Genomic DNA, 14,485 nt, shown 5'->3' with positions numbered 1-14,485 from the left:
TCTATTTTCCTTCTTTTTCATGAAATAAATTAGCTATAAACAAAAAAAGTGACAAATATACATCACTGTATACCCATAAGATTGAAATATACCTTTTACTGGCTTGGCTATCGAAAGCGTGCAAATCAAGAACTTGTGTAAGATCAACCCTGAAAAACAATAAACAAAATAAGGAGCTTTGAGACTAAATATGCAATAATATGCCAGCTATAATATGCATGTTATCAGTCATAGTTTGGATGATATATAACCTACAACACTTTTATAATATATGCACATATTCAGCTTTTGGCAAATTTATTTTTGAGCCAACATCAAGTGTGATTGATCTGGGCTCATGCAGTCATCAAATCACCTGAGGTGCTACTGTATCACTTAATGGCTACTCACGTTACTTCACAGTTTAACTTTATGAAATGCATTTTCAAAAGCCAACTCCTTAATTTGCGTTATTTAAAAAAATATGTTTTTCTGTATTTTCATATATGTCAGTCTTCCCTTTAAAAGGCACTGACTCCTTGCCGGGATATGATGCCACTGGTGTCACCTAACGTTCCTCCAAGGGACAAATTATTGCGCTTGATCAGCAACAGGGAGGGCTGGTTATTTTACCATTGAAAGCCCAGCTCTCACCCAGAATATCTGTGTGCACTTTCCAACACTGGTTTGTACCATCTATGCAAGTGTTGACCAAAATGTCTACACTCATGCCTATTTAGCTCAAAGCTACCTCAAGTTAATACAAGCCGCATTTTTCTGGCTTTAACTTCAACATGACTTGAAAATGTACTACTTTGCTTTTCAAACAATAAATGTACTACTACCCTAAAAAGTAGTTTGGTGTGCATCTGTCGTAGACCCCAAAACATGGACAACGTAAAGTTAATGAATCTACTGAGTTAATGAAGTCAAATATCAACAGAGTAACTTCTAATCCTTTGGTTCCAAATTTTGAGAGAAAAAAAATACAAATTTGCCAGACAAGTAGTTGTTCTAATATCTTTCAAAGCACTGTAATAGACATCCTGCTGAAAATCAGGCTGGGATAACATTGAAACTTGTGGCATTCTGGCATTTTTGGGAGTGTGTTTACTGCCAATCTATTAGCTTTTCTTTAAAAAAAAACTCATTACTTATTGACTATGAATCAATAACATGCATCCACACAGGAAGGTTAACACCAGGACTTTAACTTGTGTCTTGTACTACACCAAAATAACTCACTTTTGCAGAGTTCTTAGCTGCATTTGCTGCATCTCATAACGGTCTATATTTTACTTCATGCTATTGACAGTGAGAGTTTGATACGAAAATATTCTTCCAAAATCTATGATCTAGATTTTAGCATAGAGGTGAATTCCTTGTGGGGAAGCTCTTGTGAAACCAGGAAACAGATGCCTTACAGTTTTTAGACTACAAGACTGCTTTTGTTTTTTTTTGTTAGTTCTCAGATGCATGGGGACACCAAGACCTGGAAGTTCCCCTCCAAACCACACACCATCCTGACTTGGAAATATGTCACCATTCCTTCACTGTCGTGGGTCAAAATCCTGGAACCCCTTTCCTAACAGCATGTATCTACACCACATGGACTTCAGTTCAAGAATGCAGCTCACCACCACCTTCTCAAGGGCAATTATGGATGGGCAACAAAATGCAGTTCTAATCAAGGATGCCGATATCCCTTGATAGAAAAAAAAACTTATGCGATTTGAAATTGTGCCAGCATCCAGCAAACTCATACCTTGCACCCTTCCACAAAGGTGCCAACCTAATTGAGGCTGGAAGCCTGCTTCACAAGTTCAAAACTCTGAGAGCAAGCAGGTGCATTGGGTAAATAAGGCATTGAGGGAGGTGTTGGAGAGTGAGATCCCCATCATTTGCAGTGGAGATAGTCACAGGGGGATCCAATGGCGGTGTAGGGGGGCTCAGCAGAGTGAAGGGGTTAAAATAATTGAATGCAGCCGAGCTCCCCTGTGAATTAAGTGCAGCACAGTTCCCTGGGAAAGTTGCTGTGAAGCTGTTTCAGTGCAGTTCCCACATATGCAGATGGGCAGCACAAACAAGCTGACTAAAGGGTTAGGGTAAGGGATAGGCGGCAAGAACTTTGATAACCACAAGCCATTACAGCAGGTGTGGAAGTTTGGATGGCGAATCATGTAGATCAGTAATTAATCATTATAATTAGACAAGCATATAGAGGTTATGACTGGTAAACTATAGTCAACTGACATTAATGAAGTAATTGGAACTGTTAGTTGTAATTGGATAGCAATGACTTCAGAACAAATGTATACTTGTGATTGCTGTGTGCAAATTACTTGCAAGATGAGCAAAGACATGTATCAACCAGGAAGTCTGTACACCACTTTGTGGAAGGCACCCTTGTGGAAGGCTGCAAGGTATGAGTTTGCTGGACGCCAGCAGAATTCCAAATCGCATAAGGTTTTTTTCTATCACAGGTATCGGCATTGTTGGTTCGGACTGCATTTGTTGCCCATCCATAATTGCCCTTGTGAAGGTGCTGGTGAGCTGCATTCTTGAACTCAAGTCCATGTGATGTAGCTACATGCTGCTAGGAAAGGGGTTCCAGGACTTTGACCCAGCAACAGTGAAGGAATGGTGGTATATTTCCAAGTCAGGATGGTGTGTGGTTTGGAGGGGAACTTCCAGCCCTTGGTGTCCCCATGCATCTGCTGCCCATGTCCTCTAGGTGATAACAACTGCAGATTTGGAAGTTGCTGCAGTGAATCTTTTAGATGGTACATACTGCTGTCCAAGTCTAGGGAGAGAAATCATGGCCCCTGGTTCTTTTGCTAGTTCTGGGTCCTTATGTCATACCGTCCCTTTTTTTAACCCTCCCCTCACATCTTTCAGATGCCCAGAATTGGGGAGCATAGTCATAGTCACAGTGCAGTCAAACTGTTTTACATAGATTTAGCAAAACTTCTTGGCTGCAATATTCAATTCCTTGACTGATAAAGCCCATTTAAAACTCAGGTTTTGGTATGATACACATACAATTATTGCTTTGTCAGATTACATACAACTTGAACATTCATATTGCACAACCAGTGGCTCAACTTTGAACCTGGTCCTATGCAATATCCAAACAGCAACATACAGAAGACTTGTACCTCACAAATAAATATCAATATTTACAAATAAAAATATCTTGACCAGAAAGTTATATGTTTTATATGTAATGAAAATATCTTGAACAGAAAGTTATATATTCTATTTGCTGCATGACTCCTGGTTTCACTTTGAACATTAAAATGACAAGACCTTCCAGTAAATTAGCACCAACTTGTTCACCTGCTATTTCTATCCACATAAAGTGGACTTTGTTAATGGGGAAACTACACCTTGAGTGATAAGTATTTTCTCATGCTAAAATAAAACCAACCACAGTTACAAATGCTCAGCAAGGAACATATAATAGGAGATGTGATTTGATTTATTATTGCCACATATATTAGTATACAGTGAAAAATATAGTTTCTTGCGTGCCATACACCAAACGTAGAGAAGGAAAGAAGGTGCAGAACATAGTGTTAAGAATGTAGAGCAAAGTGCTGCAGATACTGGAAATCTGAAATATAAACAGAAAATACTGGAAATACTCGGCAGGATAAGCAGTGGAGAGAGAAAAATAGACACTGTGCTTCAGGTCCACAATCTGCACAAGTTCTATGAAAGGTCACTGACCTGTTTTTCTCTGTTCAGAAACTGCCACATGTGAACGTTAGCCCATGTCTACTGAAACAAAAATAACTCTTTCAAACAGCTCCCCAAAAAGCATTCAGAAGTTTTGTGAACCTTTCATTCCCCTTCTGCAAGAAACCCAGCAGCAGGTGCCTGAGATCTGGTCTGGGCTCAACATTAAATACAAATTTTGGAAAAAAGGTATGAAGAAGACATAAATAACTAGTTGAACAAAAAATGTCCAAGCAATAAATTGATAATATAAAGAATTAGAAAGTAATAAAAATGACAAATAAAAAATGCCAAGCAACACACGCATGCACACACACCTATATATACGCACATACATGTGTACATAGGCATATGTACGCAAGCATATGTATGCACATGTATGTACACATATGCAGCTACACACATGGATTCACAGGAGCTTTGCACAAAAAACTTCTTTATGAAGAGTACGGTACATTCTTTGCGAATAAATATCTGGCAGAAAATTTGTGAAGGTACCTTCCCAATCTGGAGATCAGAACTGATTTAGATCCTTTACATCAAGGGAAAGGAAACAATTGATTTCTACCACTGCATACAGTTGCATTTTAATCTTAAGTATTGTACCACCTTGAAGTAGATCAACTGTTGACTTTGTCTTCCCTTCTTGGAATTATTTTTATAAATCAGTAACATAATTGGTAAGGGTTCTGCATACCAACAAGAAAAAAACTAAAGGTGGTTGTAATTATTGTCCATTGAGTCACTTCCTTGTTGTGCCTCTAGAGGGAGCAACCTGCCATGAGCAGAATCAAAAGCTGGCAATCTGCTTGTTCAAGTAGTGTGCGCACTAAGGGTCACCAATTCCCCTTGGGTGTAGGTTTGTATGCTTTATCACATGAAAGACAGTGAAAAAGGCTCTTTTCACATTTCCAATATTTTTATAACCAAAGAAGCACTCAAAGAAAATGAAAAATAAACATCTTTAATGCCATGATTCTTCTCCTGGGTTTGCAGCAGTACCCAGGAGAATGATCTTTAATTCCGCGAGACCTGAGGCCTACCCAAAGGGTCTGCAACTCTGAAGTGCATCCTTTGTCAGCACCAGAAGAGAGTAGTCTGGCATACATGATATCCCATGTTCTCAGTTTTAGAGAATTCTGTTGCTCATCATTCCAAGAAAGTAAAGTGAGCAACTGTATGGTTTTTAAAGAAGGAATTTCCAATTGTATTTGCACGTCATGTTTAACAGACATTCCGAAGTGTAACACAGTGATGGAATTCACTTTGAAGTGTTGTCTGTTGTTTCGTAAGCAAACAAGGCACCTGATATTTGCACAATAAGGCCAGACAACGGCAATGACTTGTTGATCGGTTTTGGTGAAGCTGAGGATTAAATGTTGACCAGTCCACCAGATGATCCTTCTCTTCTTTGGATAGCACCTAAAGCACATTTTATTCTAGATACAATAATACCATGTCTTGAACGAACAATTATATTACCGGTTTTACATTTAATCCTCCAACTATATACCCCAACATTGCCTTCCTTCTGTATTCGTAACATACATGAACTGGAGTGGACCTAAGGTTGGGATCCCTGCATGGTTCACACCTCCTAGAAATACATTGCAATATCCATGCTAATGTACAAACCGGTTCATTTACAAGTTTAAATACACAGGAACATTTCTAGCAAATCTCATTTTACTTCAATTTAATTTAGTAAATCTCTGAAAATAATGAAACATACTACATGTAATTTCTGGACATTAACTCCATTCCATTGGCCAATGGCTCCGTCACACTCTCTGGCAACTAACCAAAGTTGGACCATACTGTTTCATAAGTTTGGCATCATACTTGGCCCAGAGGTGAGCTTCCAACCACATTTCTGCACTAAGATGGCCTTCTTGTAACTCTGTAACATAATCTGACTTCACCTCAGTTCACTTGGTGCTGAAACCCTCATCCATGACTTTATCACCTCTAGACTTAACTATTTCAACAAACTCTTGGCCAGCCTCATTTCCTACCCTCGCACCAAAGTCCTATTACCCATCACACATGTGCTCACTCACCTACACCGGCTCCCAGCTGGGTAAAGATTCAATTTTAAAATTCTCATCTTTACTTTCATCTTTGGGGTCTCGTCACTCCCAACTCTATCATCTCTTTTAACCCCAATCACCCTCCGAGATATCTCTGCTCCTCGAATCCTGGTCTCCTGAGCATCCCCAGTTTTAACCGTTCAATCACAGCCATGTCTTAAGTTCCAGAACTCCTCCCCTAAATTTCTCTGCCTCTCCATTTCTTTTTCCTCCTTTAAGAAACTCCTTCAAATGTAACTCTCTGACCAAGTCTTCGGTTATCTATGCTAATATTTCTCCCTGTGGCTCAGTGTCTTGTTTTCTAATCATAGTATGGATACAGCTCAGGAGACGGTCATTTGGCCAACTATGTCCATGTTGGCTCTTTGCAAAAGCAATTTACCTCATGACACACATGGCCTCTTTACAATTTATTTCCTTTCTTCCCTCGTGATCTACAGAAAATGCTCCTGTGAAACATTTTGGAATATTTTATGTTAAAAGATTTGTGTAATAACAAAATGTTGTTGGATCTGACTGGCTTTATCTTAAAGCCAACAGCCTACTTCATGTCTCCTCCGCAGATCTTCTCAAATCTCCTAAATCGCACATTACTTTTTTTAAAATCCTAGATTGACAGACGGTAGCAGCTTGACCTTTGACCTTCTCCCAGTTCAAAGTAAGGCCAATCCTCCAGAGGTGAGTCCTTTGAAACCAATCCCTGCTGAACTCAAACAGATGGACCATTCCAATGATGAACATATGAAAGTTTGCTGGGGTGTTATTTATGAGTCCTGTTGCCTCAAGTCAGAGTGAAATACAAACACAAAAACATAGAAACTAGAAGATACAGTAAACCTTCTGGCCGGCTCCGCCATTCATTATGATCATGGCTGATCATCAAATTCAATATCTTGATTCCCCCTCCCTTTCCCCCATATCCCTTGATCACTTTAGCTCCCTGGAGCTATATCTAATTCTTTCTTGAAATCAGGCATTTTGGCCTGAACAAATTTCTGTGATAGTGAATTCCACACATTCACCATTCTCCTCACTTCAGTTCTAAAAGGTTCACCAGTTCTGGACCCCCTCACCAACGGAAACATTCTTTCTGAATCTATCCTGTTTAACTCTGTTAGAATTTCATAAATTTCTATGAGATCCTCTCTCACTCTTCTAAACTCCTGTGAATATACTCTTAACCAACTTAGGTCTCTCCTCACTTGACAGATGTGCTACCCCAGGAATCAATCTGACAAACCTTCACTGTACTCCCTGTATAGCAAGGACGTCCTTCCTCAGATAAAGACACCAAAATTGCAAACAATACTCCAGGTGCAGCCTCATCTACGCCCTGTATAATTGCAGTGAAACATCCCTATCCTTTTACTCAAATCCTCTTACTATGAAGGCTAACATACCATCTGCCTTCTTTTCTGCCTGCCATACTTGCACACTTACTTTCAGTGACTGATGCACATGGACACCAAGGTCCCACTGAGTATCCACCGCTCTCAATTTACATCCATTCAAGTAATAATCTGTCTTCCTATTACTGTTACCAAAGTGGATAACCTTATGCTTATCCACATTATGGTACATCTGTCATACATATGCCCACACTCACACAGCCTGTCCAAATCACGTTAAAGCATCTCCGCATCCTCCTCATAGTTCATCCTCCCACCTAACTTTGTATCATCTGCAAATCTGGTGATATTACATTTAATTCCCTCTTTCAAATCATTAATATACGTGAACAGTTGGAGTTCTAGCACCGATCCCTGCGGTAACCCACTCCTCTTCCGCCTGCCAATCAGAAAAAGACTCAATTATGCCAACTCTTCGTTTCCTATCTGCTAACAGCTTTCTATCCATGTCAAGACATTACCTGCATTCCTATGCGCTTTAACTTTGCAAAGGAGTCTGTTACATGTGACCTTGTCAAAAGCCTTCTGAAAGTCTAAAACCATAACCATCAGTTCTCCTCAGTCAACTCAATGGTTACATTCTCAAAGAATTCCAATGGATTCATCAAGAATGATTTCCCCTTTGTAAATCCATGGTGACTTTGTCTGAGTATACCACTGAACAAAGGGCGTCATTCTGGATAAATGCACTGTCTGAACCCTAAACCACATGTCATGACAGTTTCATTTACATAATTAAACGCATCATCTTAATATAGAAAAAAAAACATAATATGCTCACCTTGATCTTTGTGTTTCAATTAACTTAGCAAATCCATTGATTGACCTGAAATATAAATACTCAGATTATTATACTTGGCAAACACTACTGAAGATATTAAGCAGGAAAAATATGAATTTAAAAAGCTCCCAATTTTGTTTTGTTGCCTCAAAAACAATGGGGAAATGGAACTCAAGTGAAATGAGATTGGGCAGTACCATCCCAGCTCTCAGTCAAGATAAAGCCATTAATTCAAGTTGCTTTCAATTTGATTCCAAACCACTGATCGTATTTTAAAGGACCAAAGTGTGACTGCCTTAGGCAAAAGCAAAGGGGGGGGCATTAGCTAGGACAATTCCAAGGTTTCTTTCCCTGCTACAACAATACTAGTTTGGTTACGAGTGGTGTGCTTCAGGGATCTGTTTTGGGGCCACTGCTGTTTGTAATTTTTATTAATGATCTGGATGAGGGTATAGTTGGGTGGATTAGTAAATTTGCTGATGACACCAAAGTCGGAGGTGTGGTAGATTGTGAGGAAGGGTGTCATAGTTTGCAGGGAGGCTTAGACAGGTTGCAGAGCTGGGCCGAGAGGTGGCGGATGGAGTTTAATGCGGAGAAGTGTGAGGTAATTCACTTTGGTAGGAATAACAGATGTGTCGAGTATAGGGCTAACGGGAGGACTTTGAATAGTGTGGATGAACAGAGGGATCTAGGTGTATGCGTACATAGATCTCTGAAAGTTGGGAATCAAGTAGATAAGGTTGTTAAGAAGGCATACGGTGTCTTGGCGTTTATTGGTAGGGGGATTGAATTTAGGAGTCACAGCGTCATGTTGCAACTGTACACAACTCTGGTGCGGCCGCACTTGGAGTAGTGTGCAGTTCTGGTCCCCACATTACAGGAAGGATGTGGAGGCTTTGGAGAGGGTGCAGAGGAGGTTTACCAGGATGTTGCCTGGTATGGAGGGGAGGTCCTATGAGGAGAGACTGAGGGATTTGGGGTTGTTTTCGCTAGAAAGAAGGCGGCTAAGAGGGGATCTTATTGAAACATATAAGATGATTAGAGGTTTAGGTAGGGTGGATAGTGATAGCCTTTTTCCTCGGATGGAGAAAGCTAGCACGAGGGGGCATGGCTTTAAATTAAGGGGGGGTAGTTATAGGACGGATGTCAGGGGTAGGTTCTTTACCCAGAGGGTGGTGAGGGATTGGAATGCCCTGCCTGCTGCAGTTGTAAATGCGCCTAGTTTGGGGGTGTTTAAGAGATCCGTGGATAGGTTTATGGACGAAAAGGGATTGGTTTAGGTTAGTGGGTCATTGTTTTTTAACTGGTCGGCGCAACATCGTGGGCCGAAGGGCCTGTTCTGCGCTGTAGTGTTCTATGTTCTATGTTCTAATTCCATTTTCTCTAACAATAAACAGTTATCCATTTCCTTTTCTGGTGCTGTTTCCATCTGCATTAACTTGTGTGTCTTACGTATTATTTTCCATGATTCTGGGGCTTGTGTTGGCTGATGCGATGATGAGGCTGGCTTATATTAACAAAAACTAATTAGGGATATAATGAAACCAAATGCAAACTGTTAAGCTTTCACCCATAATATTGAAAGCTAATGATTTTTTTCATGTACATAACACAACCACCGTACAAAATCTTGTAACATAAACAAGAAAAGATTGGAACATTCAAGCATCGGAAGGAGATTGGCCATTCATCCGGTTTTGGACTGCACAGTCGGACTTTCAGCCCATCTACGTCCATTCCAGAACAGGGCACTTTTATGTCCAGTACTTCCTTTTTTCCAATGTTATTTTCATTGACAATGAGGTGTGTGTGTGTTGTACTTGGGACTGGTCCAGTGTTTGGGACTAAGTTGGACAGGGTTATTTAAACAGGCTGCCAATCTATGATTACTCATTTTGCAGTCCAATTAGCAAAATAGAGTTGGTAAATAGATATGGAAAGACTTGCAAGGAATGGTAATCTCAAAAAATGTAACACATAACAAGTAAACTTGGCAAAGGGTGAGACAGAATTATTGTCATTCATTCTCATTAGTCATAAAAAGGGGTGTAGCCCATCAATCAGGTGAATTAGGAAAACAAAGCTGATGCAGACTGAATGACACATTACATATGGTTGCAGAAAGAATTGTGTTTTTTAATTCATTCGTGGGACTTGAAATGGGTAATAAATGCTGGCTGGCCAGCATTTATTACCCAGCCCTAATTGCCATTGAAAGAATGGTGATGAACTGAATGGTTTGCAAGGTCATTCCAGAGGGCAGTTGAGAGTCAATCACATTATTGTGCTCTGGAGTCACATATAGGCCAGACAAGGTAAGGATGGCAGATTTCCTCCCCTAAAGGACATTAATGAACGAGATGGGGTTTTCCAACAGTCAACGATGAATTCATGGTCATCAGTAGATTGTTAATTCCAGATATTTTTTATTGAATTGCAATTCCATCATCTGCCATGGAGGGATTCAAACCCAGCTCCCCAGAACATTAACTGAGTTTCTGGATTGATAGTCCAGCAATAATACCATTAGGCTATTGCCTCCCATCCAGGTGACATTGTACTACCTTTCACACTGATGAGTTATTCCGTGTTTTTTCTGGCCAAAAATATACTTAAAATTTCAAGATCTTTTGCTACACAAATGCAAAATATCCAGCCTGACCTGACAGCAGTTTTCAAATGTTCCAGCTCCTCTTGTTCAACCAGGTCTGTTTTGTTAATGAGAATCAGGTCGCCAAGGGCAATTTGTCTAAATATGATAAAGAACACAGATTAGTCAACCCCCAAAAGCATTAGGAAACTGCTATTATCTGTGGAATTCACTGCTTTATGTAAATTTCCAGAAATTCCACTGGCAGAGTTTATATTTGGAGTGAGAGATGGATGAAAGATAAGGTGCCATTGTTAAACAAAATATTTTATTATTAATACAAATACAACATTCCTTGAATAATCTTCTACCAAATTAAAACCAAGAATATACCATTGCTTCTGAAAACATTTTTAAAACTAGACACATGTATAGTCATAAACTTTTTAATAATTTTGGCACAAGTCTCCAAAATACCATTATTTAAGCATAGTAAAAGGCAAAGTTGCCATAGTCCCAAGTTACCACAGGGATGACTGGTGGTGATTTAACCTGAGAACCACCACACCTCAGGCGAGGGGCAACATTGAGAAGGCAGGGCCTTCATGAATAACCTCAGCCTGTATGGGATTTGAACCCGCACTGTTGGCATTGCTCTGCATCACTAAGCAGCGGTCCAGCTACCTGAGCATCCAACATAGTAAATGCTCGCAAATAGTAAGTGCCAAAAACATAGTAAATACCTGGCTGCTTCATTAACCAGATTTCCAGGCTTTTCTTCTGTCAGATGCTGTAGGAAACACAAAATTTATTAACTCCATATGCAGACAACATTGACAAGTTCATCTCCGCTAAATTATCAGTGAGAACCACCAGAAATGATACATCATTTGTAAGCTTTTCTATAAAGTTGCAGAATGAGTCACCGTGGGCCCATTTAATTCTTCCATGTGCTTTTGGTTGAGGCCTGGAAAGAAGATAACTAAGAGCATTCTCAGCTAGAAAGCTGTACAGGGAAGTAGGGGAAAAGAAACACATAATGGGGTGTGAGGACTTTATTGTACTGCGTGATGATAGGAAGCAGGTTCACACTCTTCAGTACTTCACATTCCCAGTTTCTGAAACTTACCAATCAGAAAAGAGCACAACAGATTAATGTTTTGGATGAGATATTTCATTATATGTTTTAAAGTCAGGGGAAGAAGCTTCTGACCATAGCAATTCTGATCAAGGGTCACGATCAAAAACATTAATGCTCCTTTCTCTCTCAAAAGTTAATTAACCTGGTGTATATTTGTACCGTTTTATGTTTATCCCCAATCAACATTTGGATAGCAAGCACAGGCCTGAAACAATTCCTACCTAACTTTTCCTTCAGAGCATTATAACAACATAGTTCAATGCGAAAGGAGGGAATAGGGAAAATATATATGGTTATTAAAAAAAAAATTCAGTCCCTACTTAGAGGACTTTACAGGACAGAGGCAATCAGCTTTCAATACAACATAAAACGTACAGCCAGTCTTACCCCTTCTCATGATTCCCACCAACAGAAAATCAGTAAAAGAGAGTGAACACAAAGATGTAGCAGTTTAAAGTTTTAAAGTTTAAAGTTTATTTATTAGTGTCACAAGAAGGCTTACATTAACAATGCAATGAAGTTACTGTGAAAATTCCCCTAGTTACCACACTGGCACCTGTTCGGGTACACAGAGAATTTAGCTGGCCAATGCACCTAACCAGCACGTCTTTCAGATTGTGAGAGGAACTCAAAGCACCTGGAGGAAACCCACGCAGCCATGGGGAGAATGTGCAGACTCTGCACAGAAAGTGACCCAAGCTGGGAACTGAACCCAGGTCCCTAGCACTGTGAGGCAGCAGTAATAACTAATAAGCCACTGTGCCGCCCTACACTACTTTTGGAACAGTAACATTCATCACTGCAGAGGAGGACCTACAAGTTAACAATCTCAGCACTGCCACTGTGTTGATGTGCCAAGTAGATGCCAGCACTTATTCAACAAAATGGGAGGAAAAGAACAGAAAAATGTGTTCCTTGGGTCCATCAGCCCTCAACTGCTTCGCAGATAACGTCAAAGGCCTTATCCATTCTCAACACTGGTCTTCTCAGGGAAGTTCAATCCAAGAACGAATAATAAAAATGTATATTGCTTGAGAAGAGGGTGCTGATTGTTGAGGCAATGTCCTGGAGAATGTACCAGGGAACTTGTCAATTTAATTCAAAACCGGTGCAATTCCTGCACATGTTCCTTTTGCCTGGTGTATGCTCTATGACAACACCTCAACCAAACAGGGTAGACATGCCAATCAGTCAACATCCTTTATTCATGCACTGAACATTGTTGGTATTCTTGCATCTGTCCTGATAAGCACAAGGGAAAAAGCTTCGACAGCATGTCTCTTTTTCCAGCAAAGCTCAAGCTTGAATAACAAAATGTCACGCTCACAATTTTTAAACATTTATTTTGCGGAATGTGGCCACCGCTGGCTAAGCCAGCATTTATTACCCACCCCTAATTGCCCATGTGGAAGTGGTGGTGAGCTGCCTTCCTGAACTGCTGCAATTCATGTGATGTAGGTACACCTACAGTGCTGTTAGGGAGGCAGCTTTTTGACAGTGAAGGAACGATGATATATTTCCAAGTCAGGTTGGTAGCATGGTACGTGACTTGGAGCAGAAATTGCAGGAGCTGGTGTGCCCACATCTACTGCTGTTGTCCTTCTAGGTGGCAGAAGTCACAGGTTTGGAAGATGCTGTCGAAGGAGCCTTGGTGAATTGCTGGAGTGCATCTTGTAGGTGGGACATGCTGCTGCCATGATGTGTTGCAGGTGAAGTGAGTCTTGAGCGCACTACGGGGTACCAATCAAATGGGCTGATTTGTCTTTGAAGGATTCAAGCTTCTTGAGTGTTATTGGAGCTGCACTCACCAGACAAGTGGAGAGTATTCAATCACACCTCTGACTTATGCCTTGTAAATGGTGCATAGGTTTCAGTAGAGGAATAGCCACAGCAGAATTCCCAGCCTCTGACCCGCTCTTGTAGCCAGCGTTTATATGGCTGGTCCATTCAATTTCTGGTCAATAGTAACATCTGGGATGTTGATAATGGGGGATTCAGCAATTCAATGCCATTGAATGTCATAGGCAGGTGGATAGATTCTCTCTTATTGGAGATAGCCATTGCCTGGCACTAGTGTGGTTTAAATATTACTTGCCACTTATTAGGCCAAGACTAAACATTGTCCAGGTCTTGCTGCATGCAGGCATGGACTGCATTAGAATCTGAGGAGTTCCAAATGGTGCTGAAGATTTGGAAGTCATCAGAAAACATACCCATCTCCTATCTTACAAAGGAGCTAAGGTAATTAATGAAGCGGCTGAAAATGGTTGGACTAGAACAGTACCCTGAGGAACTCCTATAGTGATGTCCTGGGATTAAGATGATTGGCCACCAACAACTATCTTCCTTTGTGCTTTGTGATAATAACAGCAGACAAACAGACTATTTAGCTCAACAAGTCCACACCAGCTTCCACTGATGTGCCATTGGTTAGTGGGGTGGAAGAAACAAGTACACTGAGCTTCCTTTGACAGTGAGAAAGGTTTCACTGACTGGGAACTGATGGTAGAGACAGCCCTTTTATTTGTTAATAAAGATTTTTACTAGTTTTACTTGTTAATAAAGATGAACAAGCCAATAAATTCAAAGTATTTATTTTGCAAAAAATAACAGCAATAGGGGTAACCAAAGATTGTGGATACATGTCAAAGATGCTGTACCACAGCAGTATTATCACAAGGTGGGAAATTTAGTTAGACAAGAAAACAATGAGTAACTTTTAAAAGAGAGAACATAAAATTAACAAAAATGTGT

General features: G+C 40.3%; 1 protein-coding gene across 5 annotated transcripts in view; it reads right to left on the bottom strand.

The window, feature by feature from the left end:
- Positions 1-14,485, bottom strand: part of cbwd (COBW domain containing) — a 58,450-nt gene that overhangs the window by 14,608 nt on the left and 29,357 nt on the right. For all 5 annotated transcript variants that reach the window (XM_080188727.1, XM_080188728.1, XM_080188726.1 and 2 more), the window contains 4 exons: positions 11,334-11,380; positions 10,663-10,749; positions 8,001-8,045; positions 93-149 (listed from right to left, as the gene is read on the bottom strand). In XM_080188727.1, coding sequence (XP_080044853.1) covers positions 93-149; positions 8,001-8,045; positions 10,663-10,749; positions 11,334-11,380 — 236 coding nt within the window. The remainder of the gene's footprint in view (positions 1-92; positions 150-8,000; positions 8,046-10,662; positions 10,750-11,333; positions 11,381-14,485) is intronic.

This window comes from Carcharhinus amblyrhynchos, chromosome 5 (genome assembly GCF_965287045.1).
Source record: "Carcharhinus amblyrhynchos chromosome 5, sCarAmb.v2.hapA, whole genome shotgun sequence".
Taxonomy (NCBI): domain Eukaryota; kingdom Metazoa; phylum Chordata; class Chondrichthyes; order Carcharhiniformes; family Carcharhinidae; genus Carcharhinus; species Carcharhinus amblyrhynchos.
This window is presented reverse-complemented; position numbering and strand designations above follow the sequence as displayed.